A 25,511-nucleotide genomic window follows, 5' to 3' on the forward strand; every position below is an offset into this window, starting at 1 on the left:
GACCACTTCCTCCAAAGTGTAGCTTATTCTTGTCCCAGAAAGCACTATTCTTCTAAAATCCAAGATGGAGAAACTTTCTCCTGGAGACTTATATCTGGCTAAGCCAACCCACTGGTGTGGCTAACATTCTTTAACACTCCCCTTCCTGCCCCTTCACTAACAATATTCCAGGGGCCCATGTGTGGCTGGGGTGCAGGATGTGGGAGTGAGACTGTGCTGTCCTAAAGGGTAATTTTCCTTTTGAAGACCAGTCTGAATACTCCACCCCCATCCTGCCTTTTGCTTCTGCAGCTGCAGTTCTCCACTCACAGGAAATGATTTGTCTCTCTAGCAGGCTACTTCACACCTCAATAAGACAGTTTGGCTCAGCCTGGCAGAGGCTGGCCAATCAGGAGAGGGCAACTGGAAGGCTGGATTTTAGCTCACAGAAAGGAAAGTTCTATAAATTCTTGTCTGTAATAGTTATAACAAATCTAACAGTGGCAAGTTGTTGGGTTTATCATAACTATTCATTTAAGTCCTTGAAATACGGGGCATATTTCCAAGCCCCTATTGCCACAGGAACATCACTTTTACCGACATTCCTGCGGCGATAAGGGCTTTGCCTTATTCACAAGGTGGTGTTAAGCCACTTAGCGTGGCTCAACGCCGCCTTGTGAATAAGGCAGCCTTTCACGCTATACTTAAGGTCAAAGGGGTGAGCAATGGGTGTTGCTGTGGGCATTCCACCGCAACACCCATTGATTTTGAAATCCCATATTTGCAAGAGTGGCATAAATATGGAGCACCGCCAAAAATTAAGAACAGGGTAAACCTGGTCTTAAACAGGTGAAACGAGGAGAAACAGCAAACTCCATGTACAATCGTTTATGTGACTTTTCATGTCCTAGTAAATATGTTTCCCGTTCACGCATAACTCTGCGTGAAAGGGGCGTTAGATGGGTGTTGCTGTGGGTGTTCCCACGCAACATCCATGGAACTTGACACATTCCCATATTGACAACATTTTGTAATCCTGAGAATGCATCAGAATCCGACGCCTCCCCAGGCGAGGTGTCGTTATTTCCTCTTTTTATGCGTGCTAGAGGAACATGCCTTTAATTAATATTTTTGTGCAAGAAGGTGTCCCCTCCTGCAAAAAAAAATCATCCACTCAGCGCAGGCACCCTTGCAAAATGACGCAAGGGTGTCTGTTCTGGCACACGGCTGCTGTTTGTGCGCTGCTGCAGGGGAGTAGGACAGGAGTGTGCTGTATCTTGAAGATATGGTGCATTCCTGCCCTTTTATTTTAATGCAGCGCAGCAGGAAGGCTTGCTGCAATGCCATGCATCAAAATATTCTAAATGGGGCCCAATGAATATAATCACTTTAGTATCCAACACACTATCCAAATAGTTTACATTGGAGTTAGAATTTTATTTTTCACATACATAGTTTGGTTTTCAGTATTTATGTTTCTGTTAATTAAGCATTGGAAGGCGCAATTTTTTAAAACAATATTTATTTTCAGATATTTTAGGGAATCAATATTGTTTATATTGGTATTATGTCAATGATCTGACTTTACATCTGCCTCTGTGTTGGGTGATCTTGGACTTGACTTTAGGTTTGGTGTGGTCAATGTGACCTCATGCTTGCTTGGAGCTCGTTGGCAGTAGATTCAGTCTACACAGGGATGAATAGTTTCTCCTTGCACCACCACTAATTGATTTATTCCTCCATGTGGGTCTAATACTGGGCCACTCATAGAGAGTTTTGGCCTTTCCTTGGTGAAGGCTACAATCATCTTGCCTCCCTCTTGGCCCATTTTGGAAGCAGGTTTTTGGCTTTTGTTACTCTCTATCTACACAACCTACTCCTAAAGTCTACTAAGGGCCAGATGTACGACCAATTTTGTGCTGTGGCAAAGGGGATTTCAGCCCCTTTGTGACCACAAAATAGGTCAGGCCAATGTACTAACCCTAATTTGCAAGTCGCTAATCAATTAGCGACTTGCAAAATAGGGCAAGGTACTCGCTATTAGGAAGGGGCATGCCAAGGGCGTCCCTTCCTAATAGCGACTCAAAAACCCATGTATGAATGTTTGGCAACTGCAATTGATGTCATAAAACACTCGCCGTTTACTACCCTTTACAGAAGGGTGGTAAACCACTCACAAACAGGAAGGGGTCCCCAGGGGGCCCCTTCCCCTTTGGGAATGGATGCCCAAATATTATTTAAGGGCAGGCAGTGGTCCCTGCTCTTCCAAAATGAAACTGAAGAGTTTAATTTCTATTGGAAAACAGGCTGCATTTTTTTTTTAAACTGCTCTATTTAAAAGCAGTCCCACACATGGTGGGCTGTTGACCCCAACAGACCACCATCCCTGGGAGTGCTAGCCATTCCCAATGGGGTTGCGACAACCTCATTACTATTCATGAGGCATACAATTTGCGACTCCATTGGGAATTGCAAACAGTGTCTCAGACACTGTTGTACATTGGATTTTCGACCCGCAAATTCCAATGGTCGTACATCTGGCCCGAAGAGCCTAATTACGAGTCTGGTGGTCTGAGGACCGCCAGACTCACAGGGTTGTGGCAGTGGCGGTCCAGCCACCACCACTCCACCAGTCTGACCGCCCAATTACAACTTTGACAGTCGGACCGCCACTGCACCGCCACAACCACCCTGAGGGCCTGATTACGAGTTTGGCGATGCAGGAGCAGACTGCCATGCCGGTGGCCCACTCCCGCAGCGCCAAACCTGTGTGCGCACAGATTGCGAGTTTCCTCCCATTCGCTGGGCTATTTTTGGTGGTGTTACGGCAGTGCCTCTAAAAATGGGTTCTGCAATGGAAGTGCCAAAAACAGTTCCTGCATGGCATGGACTGTAAAATCCATGCATTGCAGGAATTGGGGGTGCATGCACACAGGCGGGAGCACATGTTATGCCCCCCTGCATGCATCCCCATGCACATGGGCAACAGGGGGCCCTGTGCGGCCCACTTTGTTTCAGGGCCTTCAGCCTTTTCATGGAGTAAAGAAGTCCATGACACCACTGGCAGTCCTGAAACTCGTAATATGCATGTCGGTGCTACAGCGGCACCACCAGCATATTGCTGAGCCTTTGACTGTCGTGCCACTGTCAGGGAACTGCGGTTCCCTGGCGGTTGCGGTGGTGCAATGTCAGTCTAACCGTAAAAAGTGAGTGGTCGGAGCGCCGGTGCAGCGGTGCCTGGCCCGCCACCGCCGTGCCTCTGTGTGTCTAGTGGTCCTTGGCCTGCCAGACTCGTAGTTAGGCCCTTACTATTAGCCCCATAGTTCTCCTTTGGCTCCGTTCCACTGTAGTGACTGTTGACAACAATGAGTAACTCACACTCAGAATCAACAGGCTCACTCTCTTGAATGCTCTTAGGATGGATGGCTGGATGGACAGGCATTTTTTGCCCAGCATCTAGTCTCAAGGTTAGGATGGTATCTAAGTCATATGTAATTCCAGGGCACTGCTGTGCATCGTTAACGCACTGTGATCTGGTTGTCTGTAAAACATTTTAGCCCAGATGAACCCAGGGCCATGCTCACATGAACTCGAGTTCTTAAATGATGTTTGAATAGTTTGCGATGGGACTGTCTCCAAACCCATCCGGCAAGCGCGTTTTCATTGGATTCTACTGGCAGCAAAATAACGATTTCTGTTAATAAACAGCAACACTGCTTGAAAGCAAGCTATTTTGCAAGATCGAATGTGTCCGACAGTTAGGTGCACTCCCTCCTCCTTCCTCCAACATCTAAAAGTCAAAGTGGGCATTTATATAAAAAGAACAGCGATTGGCTGCAAGGCATAGTTAAATATTTCTTTTTCAGCTACATTTTTTTCTTCCATGCCAATGTGAGGTTGTCATCAGGTGTCTAAAGCCGTCTCTGTGTGTTCTTCACTGAAACATAGTCCAACTCTCAATATGGCTCAGTTCTACGCAGGATCTAAGAAGGTGAGATTCTTTTTAAATTATGAATAATTGATAAAAAGCTGTTTGTAAATGAGACTTATTTCAAAACACACTGATGCAAAGTCGTCTATTTCTTGTGTCAGTGTATTTTGTATTTATTGTTTCAATTAATTAAAATTGTTAACAAAAAGAAAAAGTCTGGTTGGAGAGCACTCCATTTCTTGTGTCTAGCTCATATTATGTTATTCAGTTGCAAATGTTTCTTCGTGGTATGAGTTGTATTTCGACTCATAGGTGCGATTTAAAAGTTCTGTAGGCCCGCCCCGCCCCCACCCCCCATGCGGCTTTACAGTGGGCAGTAAAAAAAGGCAAATGGCGTGTCAATGAGTACGTGGGTTTGGTTGTGGCCTTTGCGAAGAACATGTTACATTTTAATCCGAATTTGACACAGCAGGCAATCCGTTTACAATGTTTTTGCTCATTCACATGGATAACAATTAATTAACTGGATTTTGGCGCGCACTCTGGTCTTTGTATACATGGATATTAAACTGGTTTTGATAGTCAATGAATAATTTATTTTGGCAGCTATGTCAAAATAATAACATTTTGTTTGAAGAACGAAATAGTGGCGCATGGTTAGTGAATAGGATCCGAGAATCAGGTTTTACAGGTTTGCATTGATCTCAGATGTAGCTTCGTGTCGCCATCGTTGTCTAGCTGAAAGGAAGAACATGGTTTATTGTTGAAGCAGGTGTGACAATTACAGATACTTATTGATCTTCTTTATTTGTTCTGCCCATATCAGAATCCGAGGGGCATATTTATGAGGGCCGTGCGTCATGCTTGCACCATGCAACGTGGTACATGCATGACGCAAAGCCCAAAGTCATATTTATGAAGCCAAGCAGAGCCACTTTTCGTGGCTTCGAATGGCTTCATAAATATGGAGTAATGCAATGGCGCGCAAATTGCTGCATTGCATTACTACTGGTAAAGGAGGTGTTCCATGGGCGTTGCTGTCTGTGTTCCCATGCAAATCACATAGATTTGACGCATTTCCAGATTTACCAAACCTGGTAAACCTGGGAATGTGCCAAAAATATGTGTTTCCCCAGGTGAGGCGTAACGAGGAGAACTCTCCTTATTTCTCCTCGTTTTCTCCTCTCTCTGTGTGAGCTGGGTTGTTTTTGTGCAGCAGGGTGCTCCTTCCTGCACAAAAACAATCCTGCATGCAACACAGGCACCCTGGCACCAAGGTGCCAGGGTGCCTGAGTTGGCGAAAGGCTGCCAAAACAGCGCCAGTGCAGGGGGAAAGGACAGGCATGGGCCATATTAGATAAATACGGTGAATTATTGCCCTTTGTCTCTGAGGCAGGGCAGCAAGGTAACTTTTTGTGCTGCACCACAATTCTGGTAAATATGCCCCTAGGTGTACAGAGACAGGTACTTGGATGACTCCCTGTGCACCCAGGTACTTTAGAGAACCGCATGAAGGGGTATATTTGCTAAGATTTTACACTGTGTTTGCATCATAAAAGTGACGCGAATCGACAAAATCTTTTTTTACCTATTTACTTTCCAAAACAAAACCTGTTTTGCGCTGGAAAATCCCTTGAAAGAAAAGCACAGCAGGGGGCATTCCATGGGTGGTGCATGAGCTTTCCAATGCAACCACCAAAGGTTTTTGATGCAAAACATTATTTACTTATAAAAGTAGACAGGGTTTTGTGGCAAAAATTGCAGACATTCATTTCACCTTTCTTTTCCGACTTGGCATGTGTGCTGCACTGTACAGCACAGATACAGTGGGAAAAGTTTTAAAGTTGGTCTAAGCATAGTATTTTGAACTGGAAGGGTATCTTTCCAGTACAAAACCTATGCTAGACTCATTATGGTGCAAAGGTGTGTCTGTGGCGCACGGCAGAACATTTGTTCAACAGTGTTAGGGAGAGGGGAAGAGAGTGCCATATTTCTGTAAATATGGCGCTCTCCTGCTCTCTCCTTCTCACGTGGAACAGCACAGCAATTGCGGCTGCTGCACTGCGATATGTGATAATCTAGTAAACTCTGGGCCTTGTGTTGTGAGTGGAATCCCCCCCACATGGTGAATAGGGTGTACCCTTGCCCTGAGTGCCTGACTACATGTGAATCTGGTATCCTGCCTTTTCTTTTGGCCACAGTGTCACTCTAATCTAGCATAAGGGCAGCTGCCTAGGCCTGTACCTGACAACGTGATGTTCCGGACTGTCCTGTGAACTCACACACACTAACGTTCTGGATTGAGGTCATTTACAAGTTAAGAGAAGTAGATCCCTGTTGAAACTTCTGGGGCCTCCATTCTGTGTCTGTTATTATCATTCTCAATTCTCTCAATTCCAGTTAACCCCTTTATTGCCTTGTTCCGTTGGTTGTGCTGTCTCTTGTCCCATTTGCCAATATAGTTTGCCTGGTGTGTATTCAGCAACATTTTGGGACCTTTGCCTGAGTCCTGGTAGTCTCCAATCTTGTCATATTATCATCCATTGTTGGAACCTGAGACTCGGCTGTTATTAAGTACTGATATTATGCCCTCTGGCTTACAGCTGGTCAGATCTACCTATTTCCATAACATCACGACTGAGTGGTGCCATTCCATGAAACAGATGAATTCAAGGAAAGTGGGATGCAGTGCCATATTTTCTCTCTCACTTCCTTTCCTTGTTTCTCCCCCAATTTCATATGTTGTTCTAAAAGTAATCTTTATTGTTAGTGTGGATTCTTTCCATTCTTCATTCAATACAATCCTTACCATGAGATAAGTCGCAGTTTAAAGTTGTTTGACCTTGCTAATAATTCAGAGCAGAAAGAGAATCAAGAAGCATTTTATCTTTTCTACCATAGAGTTTTTATATATTAATTCTAAGAGTGATTTTTCCTATGTCTATTTATAGTATTGAGAAAGAAGATATTCCTTGAAACCTGTGAACATATGAACATTTGGTGGGATTGATAATTTCATATTGAATCAGACTTTTTCGAGACCTCCCTTAGGATATTATGAACTCTTTGATGCACCATTAGGGTTGTGGTACAGGAGAAATAAGGTGTTGGGCTATTGATGCTTTTTACCCGGCAGGATGATATACAATTGCAAAATGTGACACCTGAGCACTGCCATTTCGTGAATGGTAGGGCTGAGGGGTGAGACTGGTGTTTCTGTTGTTCAAGGTGAGGACATTTCTATGCCACACCTGCTCTTTTTTCTGTCCCTGATAACTACTCCTTGAAGGCTGATGACAGCCAGATGCAGAAATCTCACACTTCATTGTGTTCATGTTGATGGTACTCTTGCTAGGAGCCAATACTATCTGCTTTGAGAAGCATCACTTTACACAAAGGCTTGTCTGGAAAGCAGCCTGAAAGGAATACTTGAAAGAGAACCACCCCAAACTGCTTCTAAAGGTGGATCCCTAGCCCCTGTCTGGAAAAAATATAGTAAAGTTAGGTCCAAATTACCACACTTTGTTAAAGTTCTAAGTTCTTCTTGACCAAGGAAGGAAGCACTCCAAGAAGCTGCTTTGTAACAAGGGTATATGTCTGCCTGACAGTCAGTCTTCCAGAGGTGAGGGGATACCATTCGAACTCTGTACTTCCTGCTGAAGGACTACATGATCTAACTAGTGCCTAGGAGCATGTTGGCCTGCTTAGGGAAGGAAAGAAAGTATACAGCGCTGCAGGAGAAGAGAATACCCATGAAGAGAAGCTCATCATTGTCCCAATATGAAGAGCGCCCAGGGAAAATCAACTGCGTTAGACAGCAAAGGTAGTGAAAACGTGTAACATAAGTAGGGCTCTCAGTCTTTCCGATCAGTTCCTGCTGAGAATTGCCCCAAAGATTTCATCAAATCATATTTTGTTGCATCCGCTGTTAACCTCTGGGAGCTGCAAGGTTATGCTGCCACTGTCAATGCCAGAAGTTAAGAAGACATGCCACCACAAGTGGAACCCGGTTGGGCTGGGAGCACAGAATACTAAAATGGACCGGGATCACCGGTCATACATCATTAAGATGTGAATATGAGTTTTTCAAGACACTTAACCACCATATCGCACTCTTTTACAAAATGCCATGAGAGGATGACCTATTTCCTTCATCTGTCATTAAACGCATGCCTACTACACATTATGGTGTCTAACATCATGATGTCAATAAAGTCCCTAGTCTGACAGGTATCTTTTCCTCATTGCTGAGAACTGGTTAAATTCCACTCATTTTCAAAAAAAGACCTTCATCCAAATAAGCTCTCCTATTACAGCCCCATCACTTGCCGTCCCTTCTTAGTCAAACTTCTAGAAAGGACTCTAGTTAGCCAGCCTCGTTAGCACAGTGAGTTGATAATCTCATCAAACCTTACCAATCTGAGTTTCATTCTTGCTATATTACAGAGTGTCACCATTCAGGTAGTAGATGACATTCTATCAATCACTGATAAAGGTGAAACATGTATATTGGTGCTGCTTGAGTTATCAGTGACCTTTGAAGCTCTTGACGAGCCTGCATCATAAGAGAGCCCATGACATCAACATTGTCTCCTGTGTGATGACTCACAGCTCATCCTTTGTCACAGACGAGAATAATACCACCAGTACTAACTTCACCTCCTGCATAACCAACGTGGCCATCCAGGTGGCCAGCAGAACTAGGACATGCGTGCCATCCACCCTCACAGATCACACCAGAAACCTTGGAATCAACGGAGGCGACAAACTCACTATGAATAAACAGGTTAACGCTCTGACAGCACCTTGCTGCCTCATTCTCAGAATGCTTCCCAAGATCTTCAAATGGCTCCCCATGTATACGTAATGCACAGTCTCCCAGGCCCTCATAACCAGCAGACTTGACTACGGCGACGCGCTCTAAGTTGGAATCTCCAACCAGCTCACACAAAGACTCCAGACCATCAAATACACTGCTGCCAGACTAATCCTTGACATTCCCAGAAGTACTCACATCACCACCTACCTCACAGAACTACAAAAGCTACCCTTCTAGAAAATATGCCAATATAAACTGCTTGCCTGCCACTACAAAGCCCTCAACAACACTGGACCAGCATACCTCAACAACCAATTTCAAACCATCCATCCATCCAGATAGGTAAGATCAGCCTCTCACCCTTGCACATATCCCCATATCTGCAGGAGCAAGTCAGGAGGGCGCTCCTTCTCTTCCATCGCTGCCAAGGCCTTAAATGAACTTCCTCAACACATCAGGAGACCCCCTTCGCTGCTCGACCGCTGCAAAAAATGGAAGATTTGGCTGTTCAACTAGAAGCTTCACCTGTCCTATATTCCTGCTCCAGCACCTGGATACCCTCACATGTGATAAGTTGTGCCATACAAATCAACCTAGAATAACATAACAGTCTCACTTAGAACTCTTGAATCACAGATGAGTATCACTGATGCTGCCCTAAATAAGATATAGAAATTGAATTGTTCAGTTTTCCACCAAGTCCAGTTCTCTTCATGACTCCAAAAGGATTTAAACTCACTCTTATGATATTCAACCTGCACATGGAGCCACTGGGAGTAGTGCTCCCCCAATAAGACATTGTTCTAGACTGATGATTGCTTTCATAAGCTCATAAAAACAAGTCTTTTTTATTAACTTAGGAAGATAGTTTATTTTTAATAATATATAAGCATAAACATAAATTGATTCCTTGAAAAATATTACACATTAACATACTGTTCTCTAATTGATTAGTTATAACATTTACAATTTAAGCTACTATGCAAATGTAATTACCAAAACAACAAGCATTTGCAATGCAATCGGTCTCGCCTTTGGGACCTTATATGTATTAAGCTATGCAACATATTAGCCTGGGTGCTGAAACATCTACTGTTCTTTAACCTGAAGGGAAAGTAAGCACCAAACTGCGTGACACGCCAGGTATGGGAACACATGGAGAGAAATATTGCTTTTCAGCGGGAAATGGTATCGTCCAAAGCTCTGTTTTTAATATAAAATCAGGGCCTTCGGTGGTCAGATCACTGAAAATACAAGATTTGAAAAAAATATTATTGTCTACGGGTGCTCGTGGAAGACAATTTCTATGGACTGGAATCTAGAGAATAATAAAGTGATTCTGGTACTTTACTGATCTCTGCTGGTCGTTTTCTATCAACAAAGTTAAATAGAGGCAGTTGCCAGAAAAATTTAAAAAAGAAAGTCCCTCAGCAGCTAGCAATTCTGGTATTTTACTGACTTCTACTGCTCCTTTTCTATTAAGACAGTTAAATAGAGGCAGTTGAACAGAAAAAAGTCCCTAAGTGGAAGCAGACAAGTAATAGGGCTGATCTCCAGAGCCGACAAAGTACATACACATATAAGTATATACTAATATATAAGTATATACTAAAGTATATACAAGAGGTCTCGAATGCTCGACCTAAAAATTGTTAACGTTTCATAAATACATCAGTATGAAGTTTTCCATTTTTCAGCATTTATTTTTAGTAAGTATGACCTCAAATATAAAATAAGCTGAGCTCATTCTTTGGGAAATTCTAAATTAATTAATTTGTATAAACTTGTTATACACACAGCCCTGATTTATTATGCATTCAGAAATAGGAAAAAAGTTCAAAACAATATGGTGGGTTAAGGTTTTCTGTTGCTTTTCTCAAAGGTGAAATTAGATTACAATTTTTATTGTGCACAGATCTTCCATCTAAGCAAAATTGCTTGCAAGGGAAGCTGACCTAGTCTATTTAGATTATGTGGTATGTTTACATAATATATGCATCACCAAAGTGATGGAAATCAACTAAAAATCACTATTCTCCAAATTAAATGCCAAGAGAATCTGAATTTCATTAAAGACACGAAGGCTAACATTATGCATTATTCTTTTAATGCCAGCCAAACTGACACTCCATACAGCACAGGAAAGACTTTTGACATCATAAAGAAAACATTCTCAAACAGAACATCCATTACATAGATCAAGTCCATGCACAGAACAACCTACCTCTTTTGAATACAAAACTTGCTCCCTCCTTCATGGATGCACAACTTTCTGCAATAATCAAATTTTGGGTAAAATATAGTGTAAGACATTGTTTTAGTTCTCCTAATAATCTCGAAAGTTACCCCAAAGGCATTGGATTCGTATACTTTGTTACTTGCCCCCAAAGCTTTAACACCTGACACTCAATGACAGGAAATTAGACAAAGTAAGGAAGCAAGCTTCATAGAAAGTTTATTCAGACCCAAATAGCTTTTACCAGGCAAAGAGGAAAACATACTCAGAACTAAATTTACTTGTCATAGGGTCTCATACCTAGGTCTTAGGGATCTCCTTAACCTGACAGACCAGACATATTTCCCATGCTCCTGCCATTGATAAGATTGTGTCCTGCAGCAACTGCAGACTTTTAGCAGTTTATTGTGCTATAGCTAAGGCCTCTATCAAACTGTTTGACCAGAAAATTACCACCTGAACTATAGGACCCTACACAGGATCCAAATCCCTTTCCAAGCACCAACATAGCCACCTTTTCAATATTCCTTTATACCTATAGCATGTTTTTCGAACCCAGGACTCTTCAAGGAGTTGTTCAGCTCTTCTGGAAAGGCCTGTCATTTCTTTAGATCAGCTGATATTCTCCAAGCAAGAAGGCTCAAAGTCTGTTTCAGAATCAGAGGATGTTCCTCTTCATCTGTATCTTTCAATAGATCTTCTACGGCAGGAATAATAAAGGAAATGCCGCAAGCTAACTCCAAGGTCATTGGAAACCACGCCTGTGATACCCAAAAGAGAGTTATTAGGACAAGTGATCATCTCTCTAACCTCACCTTCTCAAGAACCCTCTGAATTATGTGAAAGGTGGGAATGCGTAAGTGTTGATCCCTTTCCAGATTGGAAGGAAGAAGTTCACTACTAGAGCACTCACATCTGGCATCCAACTGTAATACCTCATCAGTTGAAATGCCAGCCTGCTTACAAAGAGGTCTAAATCTAGTGGGCCCCAAATCTGACACAGTTTTCTGAAATAGGCCCCACTCAATTTTTAGTCAGTGAAACCACTTAAAAACATTGAATTCCAAGGTGCAGACACATTTGCCTTTCCAGGTAAATACTCTGCCTGCAAGCTGATCTTGTGTTCCAAGCAAAACAGGCAGAGTTTCTTGGCTAAGTCTGATAGGTCTGAAGATCTCGTTCCTCCTAATGTGATTTTTACATGTTATAGCATAAACATTGTCCATCTTTTACAAAACCACTCTGCCTTGCAAACAATGTTTGAAACTCATAAGAGCATAGAGCCCTGCAGTCAACTCCAAATAATTTATGTGATGCTATTTCTCTTCTGTGTGAACACAATTCCCCACTGTCCAGTACACCCAAGTGTGCACCCCAACTGTGTAAACTCGCACCTGACTCCAGAATCCAGAATGAATTCTGGGAAGCATCCAAAGATCGCCATGCCATTCCAGGCTTCCACATTCTCCAGCCACCAATTCAACTCCAGGTTGGGTTCCTGATTTAGAGCTACCTTGTCTCCATACCACAATCCTGCCTGAAGGGTCTTCACTATTATTCTCACCTAGGCAAAGTATTGTAAGGGAACTAGAAAGAATGCCTGAATAGAAGAGGACAAAAGACCCAGCAGTCCGGCTAGTTCCCTCAGAGCTAAGGACTCGCATTTCAGCACATACCTTATCTCTTTTCAAATTGTTGTTGATCTTCTTTAAGGCAGAAGTAGAACTACATTCACTGTTTCTATTGTGAAGCCTAAAACCTCCAGAGGTCTGGAGAGGGTAAGAATAGACTTCTCCCTGTTTACTATGGAGCCCAAACCTTCTGGAAGAGACATAACCAATTTGAAGCTCTTCAAAACCTGTGTTTCGCAATGAGACATGATAAGGATATTCTTCAAGTAGATGATCATACACACACCTCGCTCCCTGAGGTAGGAAGCTACAGCTCTCATCCCTTTGGCAAAGAACCATGGTGCCGATGAGAATCCAAAGGAGAGCGCGCTGAATTGGTAAAGACGGCCCTGCCAGGTGAATTTAATGTAGCCCTGACACTTCCTGCCCATTGGAATGGTAAAGTAGGCATATTTCAGTTCCAATTTTACCATCCAGTCTTTCTCTAGCAACCTATCCCTTAAGAGATGGATTCCTTCCATCTTGAAATGCCTGTATACAAAGAACCTGTTCCGATCACATAGGTTTATCACACGCCTCCACCCCTTGTCTTTCTTTTCCACAAGGAAAGTGCACTTACAACAACTCTGTGGTCTAGGGGAGCTTCTATAATGGAGCCCTTCTGCAACCTACATTTTACCTCTTCTTCTACCTCTCTCTCTTGGGGGAACAGCTTGGAAGTATTATATCTAAAAATCTATCTTAAAACCCTGGGCGATCTCTAGAACCCAAGGATCCTGCGTAATTGATTCCCAGACCTGGGTAAAAATGTTGAGGAGACCTCCCACTCTTCCCAGGAAAGAAGAAGATGATGAAATCTGTGTACTCACTCTTGTAGCCGGTTGAGCCTTGTCCAAATTACCTGTTCCCTCTTGTACGATGCAGATGTCCTTGTTGGAGATAAAAGGGCGTGGTTTGTCCATCTTGGTATCCTCTGCAAAACCCTTGTTGTCTGAAGTTTGAGAAGGTGGACCTCTAGTATCTTCGGCCTGCAGAAAGTCCCCTTTTGCCGGCCCGTCCAAAAACACCTGGGCTGAAACCCCTGCGCATGTTAGATTGGACCTTGTAGAGAGCAGTAAGGGTTGCCACGTATTTGCCCAGGGTTTTGATCATGTACTCACCGAAGAGAAGACCCTTGGGATTCTCTGAGGATTCTCTCTCAGCTAGGTCTTCGAGTTTAGGATTCATTTTCATGAGCACTACTCTACGCCTCTTGGCATTGAGGCCAGTGTTGGCATTTCCAAGAAGGACCAATGCCCTTTGGCTCCAGCCCATGAGGAGATTTATATCTAATGGGAGCTCATTGACATATGACTCTTTAACCATGTCGATGATCCTTGCCAGGGGTCTGATTACATCAGGAGGCAGACCTGGCAAGCCTTAAGAGTTCTCTGAAGCCCCTTCCTTGAGTCCCTCCCCAGCCTAAAAAGGAAGGTAATTAGATTCGGGTCTAGATTAGGGGTGAGGCACACTTTCTCATGTATCACTGGCCTTGAACATTCAGCCTTTAGAATATTATGGGCTTCTTTCTCAAGTGGGTTCCTAATCCATCATTTGATGAATTTGCCCACATGGTCCACCAATCGACAATCCTGGGGTGCTTAATGCTGTGCCGGGAAAACATTTCCTTCCCCAATGTATCTTTAACTATTCCTTTGGATGTAGAAGGGGTTTCATCCTCATTAAAGAGGCGGTCCTCATCAAGGTCCCCCAGGTTAAGGTCTAATCCATAGTCGTCTAAGGGTACTTCGCTCTCTTGCTCCTTCTCTCCAAACTCAATGTCCAGAGTGCCACTGTGGGCATCTGATTCTGTTGTGCCGCATCGGACACCATTCATATTTGTGCTGCATAGGGCCGCCTTCAAGGTGTTTAGACATCCCATTCTTTTTGATGTGCTTGGACCACCCTTCTTCTTTGAGGAACTTGGACCTCCCAATCATTTAGAGGGTATTGCCTTGGTATATGTTTTGATGTTTTCCTTCTCTTACCTCTGTAATCGGAGTATTCCCCTGTGATGGGCCTGCAGTCTAAATCATTATCAAATCCCATAGACTTTTTTTGGTCCATCACTGGATCAAGTGTCTCACAAATGCGTACGTATCTCATATTGGATTTATTTCTTAATTAGCTCCCCATTAATCTTTGCCTGTGAAATCTCAGGGCTCTCTGTCTCCTGACTGGACATCTTTAGTGTAATGAGGGGAAATACTTTCTAATAATCCTCAAGTATCCTGTAGATTGGAGCTATAATGGAGTACTTCACAACAAGGAAGAGGCATATTAATATTAATATATAAATAAAGATTGTTGGCAAGCACGGGGAGAGGAGCAGTAAAGCCTGACTAAAAAAACTGCTGATCGCGGAGACACTGTAAATGTCAACTGTCACTGTGACGTTACACTGTCTCCTTGAGGCTGCTTATAGTAACTGGAATACATTGGGCGAAGCCCAAACAAAGATGGTGGCATGCTGTGCGCTGGGCAATTGCCCAGTGCTTTCCTTTAATCCCATCTTGACGCATGGTTGCCTGGGACATGTTGGGTGAATGAAGCCTAGAGTATCAGGCCCAGAGGAGCAGAAGAGCCCCATGAACTCCGGGCCTGTTGACAGATACAATGCAGGGGCCGCTGTAGTGAGAGGCATGGCCCCTGCTTTTGCTGGCTATCACACTGCATGGACTGCTGTAGCTGGAAGTACTCGGAAGCAGCCTCGGCAGTCAGTGCTTCGCTCTGAAGAAGGTAGGTCTACTGCACTATAGCAGACTGTAGCAGATCAAGGATTGGATATCCTTATGAGTAGGCAGACGTTAGCCTAACATGACGCTAAATGCAACCACTAGTTTAAAACAAATTTAACCAAACAGGACATCTAGGTTCCATAAATTGGAAACTGCAGCAGACTCACACACAAAAGTGATATACATTATATAAACATGAAAAATGAGCTAGCACAAGCAAGCATTTAGGGTTCAGTGACTAAATATCGAGGGACAAAATATCGACTATACAAAAAATCGACACTAAAATATCGAGGGAGAGAATATCGACTCCCTATCTACAAACAGGTAAGTACTAAAATATCGATTCCAAAATATAGACTGTCAAAATATAGTTAGCCAAAATATCGAATTTTTTAAATGTATTCAAAATAATATAAAATTAATTAAATATTAAAAACAATTAAATAAAACATACATAATATAATATAAAATAGCTTAAAATGTAAACATGATATAAGTAATTTAAAAAAGTCGAGATTTTGTTGGATACTGAAAGCGTAAAAATTACTATTCCCACTCCAGTGAGTGCAACAGTAGGGAAAGCGTTGGATAGCGTAGGGGTAAAAATTACTATTCCCACTCCAGTGAGTGCAACAGTAGGGAAAACGTTGGATAGCGTAGGGGTAAAAATTACTATTCCCACTCCAGAGAGTGCAACAGTAGGGAAAACGTTGGATAGCGTAGGGGTAAAAATTACTATTCCCACTCCAGAGAGTGCAACAGTAGGGAAAGCGTTGGATAGCGTAGAGGTAAAAATTACTATTCACACTCCAGTGAGTGCAACAGTAGGGAAAACGTTGGATAGCGTAGGGGTAAAAATTACTATTCCCACTCCAGAGAGTGCAACAGTAGGGAAAGCGTTGGATAGCGTAGGGGTAAAAATTACTATTTCCACTCCAGTGAGTGCAACAGTAGGGAAAACATTGGATAACGTAGGGGTAAAAATTACTATTCCCACTCCAGAGAGTGCAACAGTAGGGAAAGCGTTGGATAGCGTAGGGGTAAAAATTACTATTACCACTCCAGTGAGTGCAACAGTAGGGAAAACGTTGGATAGCGTAGGGGTAAAAATTACTATTCCCACTCCAGAGAGTGCAACAGTAGGGAAAGCGTTGGATAGCGTAGAGGTAAAAATTACTATTCACACTCCAGTGAGTGCAACAGTAGGGAAAACGTTGGATAGCGTAGGGGTAAAAATTACTATTCCCACTCCAGAGAGTGCAACAGTAGGGAAAGCGTTGGATAGCGTAGGGGTAAAAATTACTATTCCCACTCCAGTGAGTGCAACAGTAGGGAAAACGTTGGATAGCGTAGGGGTAAAAATTACTATTCCCACTCCAGAGAGTGCAACAGTAAGGAAAGCGTTGGATAGCGTAGGGGTAAAAATCACTATTCCCACTCCAGTGAGTGCAACAGTAGGCAAAACGTTGGATAGCGTAGGGGTAAAAATTACTATTCCCACTCCAGAGAGTGCAACAGTAGGGAAAGCGTTGGATAGCGTAGAGGTAAAAATTACTATTCCCACTCCAGTGAGTGCAACAGTATGGAAAACGTTGGATAGCGTAGGGGTAAAAATTACTATTCCCACTCCAGAGAGTGCAACAGTAGGGAAAGCGTTGGATAGCGTAGAGGTAAAAATTACTATTCCCAGTCCAGTGAGTGCAACAGTAGGGAAAACGTTGGATAGCGTAGGGGTAAAAATTACTATTCCAACTCCAAACAGTGCAACAGTAGGGAAAGCGTTGGATAGCGTAGAGGTAAAAATTACTATTCCCACTCCAGAGAGTGCAAAAGTAGGGAAAGTAATGATTTAAATTAAATATAAGATGACATTAATTATCAATACTGATAAAAAGTTAATTAAAAATAATGACCAATTAATAACAATTAATTACCATTTAAAAATATTAATTATCAATTGATACAAATTTAATACCAACTAATAATAATTAATTACCAATTACAAATTAATTATCAATTATCAATACACATAAATAAAAAATTAATTATTTACTTTATTACAATTAATTTACTTCCCACCCAATTCCCCTACAAACCCACAACCCGCTCCTATTAATAACAAATACAATTAACATAATTATCAATTAATCAATTAATATAAATTAATTACCAATTAATAAAAATAAATTACCAATTAATAATTAATTATCAATTAATTAATTATCAAAACATATAAATATAATTAACATTTAATTAACCATAATTAAATTACTTCCCACCCTATTCCCCTATAAACCCACAACCCGCTACGGAATTAAATTACGCAATAATTAAATTACATAACATTCATTTGTTTAAATAAATTAAACATACATTACAACAATAATACATCATTTTAACACATATACTACCATACATAACACAAAAAAAAATCGATATTATGGTAATCTATATTTTAAAATTCGATATTATGGTATTCGATATTTTTAAGGTCTATATTTTGGTAATCTATATTTTTAAGGTCTATATTTTGGTAATCGATATTTTGTACCCCAATTTCGATATTCTGACCTATCTATATTTTGTAGAGTCGATATTCTGTCCACTCTATATTTTAACTTTGATATTCTGGGCAGTCGATATTTTGGAATCGATATTTTGGGTGTTTACCAGCATTTAGCAAATGTAAATTAAGGGACTAATCTGCGAGGAGCAGCATTTAAAAGAGGCAGATGTGTATGTGCTTGGACTTGATATATGTAATGGATGTTCTGTTCCAGAATCTTTTTTTTAAGATGTAAAAGGGCTCTCAAGCGCTGTGTGGGGTGGCATTAATCCAATAATGCATAATCGTAGCCTCCGGACTTGTAATGAAATCTTTTCTTCCAATTTACTAGCCATCTCAAAACAGGTTTTGTGCTGGAATTCTGGAAATAGCACAAAACAGCACCTAGACCTGTGTTGCATTACTTAGTGCCAAGGAGGCGGTGAATGGGTGGTGCATGGGCATTCTCATACACCACCCGTGGTTTTTGTTGCAAACCCTATAGACTAAAAAAAGTAGTCTGGGTTTTGCATCAAAAATGATACCCTTTAACTTAACATAGACAACAGACTGGTGCGGCTCAACTATACCTTAAAGTGCCACGGCCTAATGAAACCCTTTAGCTTGGATCGCCAAAAAAAACATAGATTATGTTTGCCCTAATTATTGGAGCAACAAGAGTGGTTTAACATTAAAACGTAGATGACTTCTCCTCATCTATCATCCACTGCTAAATCACTGTGCATCCTCATTTTGATTTTTAAGTCATTTGATGGTTTGAATTCTTAGCAAAATGTGTATTCCTCCAAAGATAAGGAAAGGGAAACATCAGCTGCAGTAACTGTAGAGAAAGTAGTACATTAAATGTAATATAACAGTTTAAGTAAATACTTAACTTTAAGCCATTTCAGAATACTTGCAGGATCTTCTTTCTGGTTAGACTTTATTCCATAACATCTCAGCTTGAACCTCTCTATCATTCAACGCCCATATTCTTAAAAAAAGCATGCAACATGTGTACAGAAGCTGGGTTTCCGTTGCAGTAACCACTCCCCCCAATTTTTGCCAGACTACTGATGCACTTTTGACTTGATGTGCCCTGGGTCCCTGCCAATCAGGTTCCCAGGGCCTGTGATCTTTCCCCAAAACTGTACCCAAAACTAATTGGCATCTCTGGCCACAAGTCAGCCCCTGGTAAATGGTACCACATGTACCCAGGGCACTGTGACCAGGGAAGACCTCTAAGGGCTGCAGCACTTATTATGCCACCCTTGGAGGCCCTGCACCTTTACACACACACTGCTATTGCAGGCTGCATGTTTTGGTGCATAACAAACAGAATAGTCATCATGGCACACATCCCTGTGTGCCATGCCTACAACCCACTACCCTGGCATAGATCAGCCACCCCTCTAGCTGGGTGCACTATACCAATGGTGAGGGCACAGGTGCATGAGCCCTGTACCCCTACAGTGTCTAAGTCAATTCTTAGACATTGTAAGTGCAGTGTTGCCATTAAGAGTATATGGTGCTTGAAGTTTGTCATTACTAACTCCACAGTACGATAATGGCTGCACTGAAAACTGAGAAGTTTGGTATCAAACTTCTCAGCACACTAAACCCACACTGATGCCACTGTGGGATTTAATGAAAAATGCACTCAGAGGGTATCTTAGAGATGCCCCCTGAAAAACGACCAGCCTCTGGTGGGTTCCCTGACTGCTACACACCAGCCTGCCACCACGAGACATGTTTCTTGACCCCTAGGGTGAAAGCCTTTGCTCCTGGAGCCTAGAAGTAAAGCTTTTCCTGGGAAGAGGTGTTCACACCTCCCCCTGGCCAAGAAGAGCCATTTGTGGCAGGGGAGCTTCAAAGGCCTGGCAGCCTTTGTAATGCGACCCCTAGCCTCTCCTGCTATCAGGAGCAGCCCCTTTGCTGCCTCCTCTCCTTTTCGGCGGGAAGACAGGTGGTAAAAACTAGCCAGACCAGAAGGAGTGCCCACCTCTGCCAAGTCCACCCCTCAGGTGGGGGAGGCGAGGTGAAGGTCACTCTTCAGTGCCTGCCATCTTGCAGATGGCAGGCACTCCCCAATCAGGATTAGGGATTGTGCTCACTCCCCCATGTGGGGTGAGCACACCCAGGGTGAAGTCACCCTAAGGTCAGTAGCCCATTGGCCACTGACCTCGAGACCCCTAAAACGCCCCTAAATACAGTATTTAGGGGTTAGCCCTGAAGCAAGAAGGCAGATTCCCGCAACCTAAGAAGAAAAAGGATGAAAGAAGATGCCCAGCAGAGGAGACTGTAGAGAAGACTTGGGAGAACGACTGACTTGGCCCCAGCCCTACCGGCCCGTCTGCAGTTTCCAGAGATCCTGTGCCAAAAATCGTCTTGTCCTGCAGCCAGCAACCTCCAGAACCCCTGGGAGGACTGACTGCCTTCAACAAAGATCGTATCTCCTGTGAACAGCATCTCTGTTCAGAAGAAACACCAAAGAAAGACCCCGAGCCTGCTGAGGAAAAAGAAACCCGACGCCTGGACCCACCACAGCACCCGTCGCCTACGGCCCGAGTTTGAGTTGCGCACTGGTCCCAGCGAGGTCCCCCAGCGCTCCAGAGTCCGAGTCAAATGTGGGTTGACCCCTCCAGGACTCCCCGACGTCCCCTGCAGCCTGTGCACGGAGACCCCCCCAACCGCGAGTGGCCCGGTAAGGTGAAATCCGATCTCAAAAGACACCCCTGCATCCAGCCGCCCTGCGCCCTGGAGAAGAGAACCCGATGTGCACCTGTGTCCCCGAGCCCTCCAACTTACCTGCCAGGCTGATGGTTCCTCCCGGAAGTCTTTCTGGTCCGGGACTGCAGCTGAAAACTAAAACCGAAAATCCCCATTGAAAACAACGGGGCACCCAACGCCAAAACAGCACCCTGCTCCCAGCTGCCCCTGCACTGCTGCGGGTGCACTTTTTTGTGCTAAACAGGATCCCCTTTTGCCCTGAGCCTAACACCAGGAGCTTGGCTGCCACAACCTTGTGGCCTGCTCATCAGAAGCCACCAACCGGAGGTCCCCTATCCCCCATTGGATAACATTGGGCCTCAGCACTCTGCACTCGGCCACTCTAGTGCAGCTGAGGGTGTAACAAGAGTGCATTCTTGACCCTGGGGGACCTCTGAGTCTAACCCCAGAACCTCAACTCCCACTACAAAATACTTACCTTTAAACCGCTAACAATATTTTCCTCCATAGGAGAACATTGACTGTTTTTCTTGGAAAAGTTTCCAAGTGTGAAGTTAGAAAAACCTAAAGAAATTCTTTAAAATTGCACTGTGTAACAAAAACTATTTTACTTACCTGTTTACAGGAAATATCCCAGAGTAGTATCTAGGTATACTTCTCTGTGTAAGAAAAGTAATCCAAAAAGTAACGTACTTGGTATTTTACTGAAAAGCCCATTCAAGTCTATGTACTGTATTTACAAAGTATTGTATTTCTCTGCAACCATACTGTAAGTCAAAACAAAGTGCATATGCAATCACAATTCAAACTGTTTACAAACTGCATTACTACTGTAAAGTATGTATTGCTTACCTGTGCCAGGCTTGCTTGGTTCTAGAAAATAAAATAACTAAAAGAATATGTTTATACAAAAACAATTGGTCTGAAGTTCAGTCTTTGAGTTTGTGAATTCATTTGCTGACTGAGTATGTTATAATCAGGGAGGGAGGAGTTAGAAGGAGCTATGATCCATTCAGCTTCCTTTTGGTCAGTGAAAATCAGAGGGGAATGGATCACTTGTACCTGCAACCAGGGTCCACTGTGTATTAACCGTCAGTACTAATAAAAGTACTTAAAAAAACCTCATTCATGTAAGCAGGTCGTATGGCAGTATATCTTGATTCTCCGCCTGTATTAGATATGTGACAGCATCATCATTGGGTCTCTTTTTGTATGCTTCCTCCACCTGGAGGGAACCACTGGTTTTGACAGTAGTGAACAGTAATAGGTGAGTGAAAAGTGCTCATGTGAGGTGCTTTGTTAAAAAGTGATCATCATACTACCTAAAAATGCGAATTTTATTCCGTAGGTGTATGAGAGGACTATTTAAAAAATGTGAGGTGTGTGCAGAAGGGGACTGATTATGAGTCCACTGCAATTTAATAGTCCAATTCGATGGTCGACATGTTTCAGCCCTTATAGTAGCCCCTAGCGGTTCGTAGGGCTTTCTTCAGGACCTAAAAAAGTGTGAGAATTGGATATTGTCCAATTTGAGAAGAAAATGGGACAGAGTGTAAGTACTCTGAACTTAAGGTCGTTAGTACCTTTCAAGGTCCTAGTAGGGCCTCGACGGGGTGGCTGAAAGCGCTATTCCTGCTCGTTTGCAGGCTGCACGACTTATGCTGGCGCTCAGAGAAACCAGAAATCTGTGTTACAAGAGTAACACACGTGCACCGCATTCCGCCAATTGCATGAGCTAAATCAAATTTTCTACCTGGACCTAGAAGAAAACACACCCAAATGTTGTGCTATTTCTTATCTCTTCTGCATTTGTACACAGTACCGATCATCAGTTCGTAATGAAAAGTACCTGCACATCATTGCATCAACACATGTTGTCTATGATTCCTGGTGCTATGTAGGGCACCCAACTGTCTTTTGGGATAAAGTAAATAAGTGAAGTAGTCAAACAAAAAATGCTGACCAGGGGAGGATGAAATAACCCCAGTAATCTCCAGATTGCTATCTTGGACAGTAGATATCTCTGGCAATCTATGCAGAGGGTGGACATTCCTATGATAGCTGTGTGAAAGTCATGCAAAACCAACAGGATTTTCCTGTTTTCTCAGTTTGCCTGACGGAGCTGGGCACCAATGCACCAGAGATGCCTCTGTTTATATCATGGGCACATAAACCACATCCAGTCAGTGGGCTTAAAGAGTACACAGTACTCCCTTAGTTTCACAGATCACGGGTGCTGCAAACCTTAAAAAGTCACAACACAAGCCTCCCCATTGACTAAATAGAGAAATCAATTTTAATTGCACAGGTGAGTCTGGCTGTTGCAAGTGTTTTAGTATATAGGAAAACTACTATATTCAGTTCATTGCGATTCAATTACACTTATGGACTTGTGGCAGGGGACTTTGCTCTTTACCCTACCGAGATAAGTGATAATAGACAATACAGTGACTTTGTTCAATATAAGCATCACATCCATCTAGGTTCAAGCTGGCCTATAGGGTAATCATTAATGCCAAAGGGCTAATTCGACAGGTCAGCGAGTGGGCCTGTTTTTTGGCTGTTTGAAGGCCTGTTTATGGTCTGCTCGTTTTTACTGTTGATTTCCCTGATATTAATACAAACATTACCCTCAGCAAGCACAAATGCATGTAGTCTCCCATACCTTGGAAAAAAAAACATACAGCAGGTCCAAAACAGTCCGGATTTTCAAATGTAGGCAGTTTTTAGTTTTCTAATTCACTAATGGGGGCTTAGTTTCTGTCCCAGTTTGATCATGTCTATCTTCGGTAATATAGGCACTGCTGGTTTAAGTTGTAAATATCCAAGTTGGAAAAGGTAAAACATCACACTCAAAATAAAGGAAAACGAAAGCAATAAATAGTTGTAGATAAAAATAAAGAAGATTCACACTCTAGAGGAAAGTTTTTCAACTAAAGTCACCACAGCTGCAATGACGGAATATGCCCAGTGGCAGGATACTGTGACTAGGTTGGCAGTCTTTCAAGGGAAGATTTTAACTGATGATTAGAAGAATGCTAAATATTCACATGGCATATCATAGGGAAAGATCAGGCAGTTATTTGTACCACAGTGTAACTTGAATTAGTCACTGGGATATAAGTATGATTTTTAAGTATACAATGTATTTACTTTGTTGTGGCGTAATAATCATCACCCATCACACTTAATACCTGGAGTGTATGCTAATAACTAAACAAAGAAAGAAAAAGTAAAGCATTCACTAAAAACTTAACACAAACAAATTATTTACAACTAAAATTACAGGCAAATTCTTCTTCAGTCTTCTGTTTGTTTTAAACAAATATGTGGCTGCACTTCTTATTTAATCTGCAATCCACGTGGGAGGTCGTCCTTGAGTGGTGTCCCTTTGGTGGGCAATCGTGCCCTGACCTATTGGTTATGTGTCCATATAGTTATTTTATATTTTGAAGATTGTTCAGAAAAGGGTGTAATCTACGAGCTAGGCTAGTCAAAGCTGCCCGCCCAGGAAAAAGAAAGAAAGAGCTTTGAGAGATGCTAGAACTGCTCCAGTTGACAGGACACTACAAATGTAGCAGCTGCATGGTCTGTCGGTTTACCAAAGACACTAAAACAATCACTCTCAATGGCAAGACCCACCACCGAATGAGGTTCTCGAACTGCAACACAATTGTGTGCAGTTCCCTTGTGAGTTAGTGTATATTAGCCAAACTACTCAGTCCATAAAAAGCAGAGATACTACAACACATGACTAGTGTCAATTGTGAGGTGCCAAGCGCTCTTATTGTAGACCATTATAAAAACTTTAATCACACAGAAAACATTTCTTGGTCAGTTGTTTTTGAAGTCCAAAGAAACTGTTGTTCCAATGAAACATTTAACACAATAGTCCTAATAAAGACTTGCCCACATCTTCACATATGAATGAACATATGCCTATTCAAGATCATATAAAAGACAATGATGCTTCCGCCCAAAAGGGTAATGAGGAACTAAAAGATGAATCAAACTTCAAATCAATACCATTCAAAACAACAATGCCCAATATTGCCATTCCCGCATGCCCCCCTTCCACACTCCTTCACTAACAAGCATACAGTGTGACATTGTCTAGAAGGTCAGTTTGCCCTCATAGATATTCCATCGAACCCGAGGACGTTAGTAACTGGAGGATAGCAGCTCATTCAGTCTGTCAATGTAATCCACCCATTGCTCCATGAGGTTACATCTACCATCCCTTGAATGTGATCTAGCCCTAATGGATAGCTTTGCTGATGCCCACGGAACCACATCTTTCTTCACACACAGTAATAAGAGATAGGAGGAGCACCCCACTTTGCCCTCCTGTAACAAGATTTTTCACACACAGAGAAGTAGGGTGAAAAAATGTGTCGCTAGTCAGAAAAAGTGAGTAGACAAGACACATATGTTATTAAAATTGCCCTCACCCACAAACATTTGTGGCATGCTTCATCATAGGGATGCTACAACACCTCCGTTCAAGCCAACGACAGACGTGGAGCATTAGGGTAGGGAGACAAAACAAACAAAGAAAAAATGCGGGATCAGAGAAAAAGGTGCAGAAATAACAATGTTAAAACTAAGACAGGGATATCCTATCTTCCCTTTATCAGTGGACTCCCTGGTTATGTTAAGACGGTTCTAATCACCTCCTGGATGGTGGTATGCTGGCCTATAATGAGCCCACTACCCCTCCACTCTGCTAAATGTCGACATGTTTCTGCTGGCTACTGCTTCTTCCTCGGCATTCATCAGGACTTAAAAAACAGGATCCCTTTGAAACTCTCCCCATCTCCTACCTTGAGGAGTAGAACGTTGTCACAGCCTGTATAAATG

The 25,511-nt window shown here is 42.6% G+C and overlaps 1 protein-coding gene across 1 annotated transcript in view; it reads left to right on the forward strand.

The window, feature by feature from the left end:
• The first annotated feature begins 3,819 nt into the window (after positions 1–3,819).
• LOC146834533 (uricase-like) overlaps positions 3,820–25,511 on the forward strand; it is a 210,604-nt gene continuing 188,912 nt past the window's right edge. Inside the window, exon 1 of the mRNA XM_085601928.1 lies at positions 3,820–3,970. Coding sequence (XP_085458054.1) covers positions 3,941–3,970 — 30 coding nt within the window. The 5' untranslated portion in view covers positions 3,820–3,940. The remainder of the gene's footprint in view (positions 3,971–25,511) is intronic.

Source organism: Triturus cristatus, chromosome 4_2 (assembly GCF_964204655.1).
Source record: "Triturus cristatus chromosome 4_2, aTriCri1.1, whole genome shotgun sequence".
Classification (NCBI taxonomy): domain Eukaryota; kingdom Metazoa; phylum Chordata; class Amphibia; order Caudata; family Salamandridae; genus Triturus; species Triturus cristatus.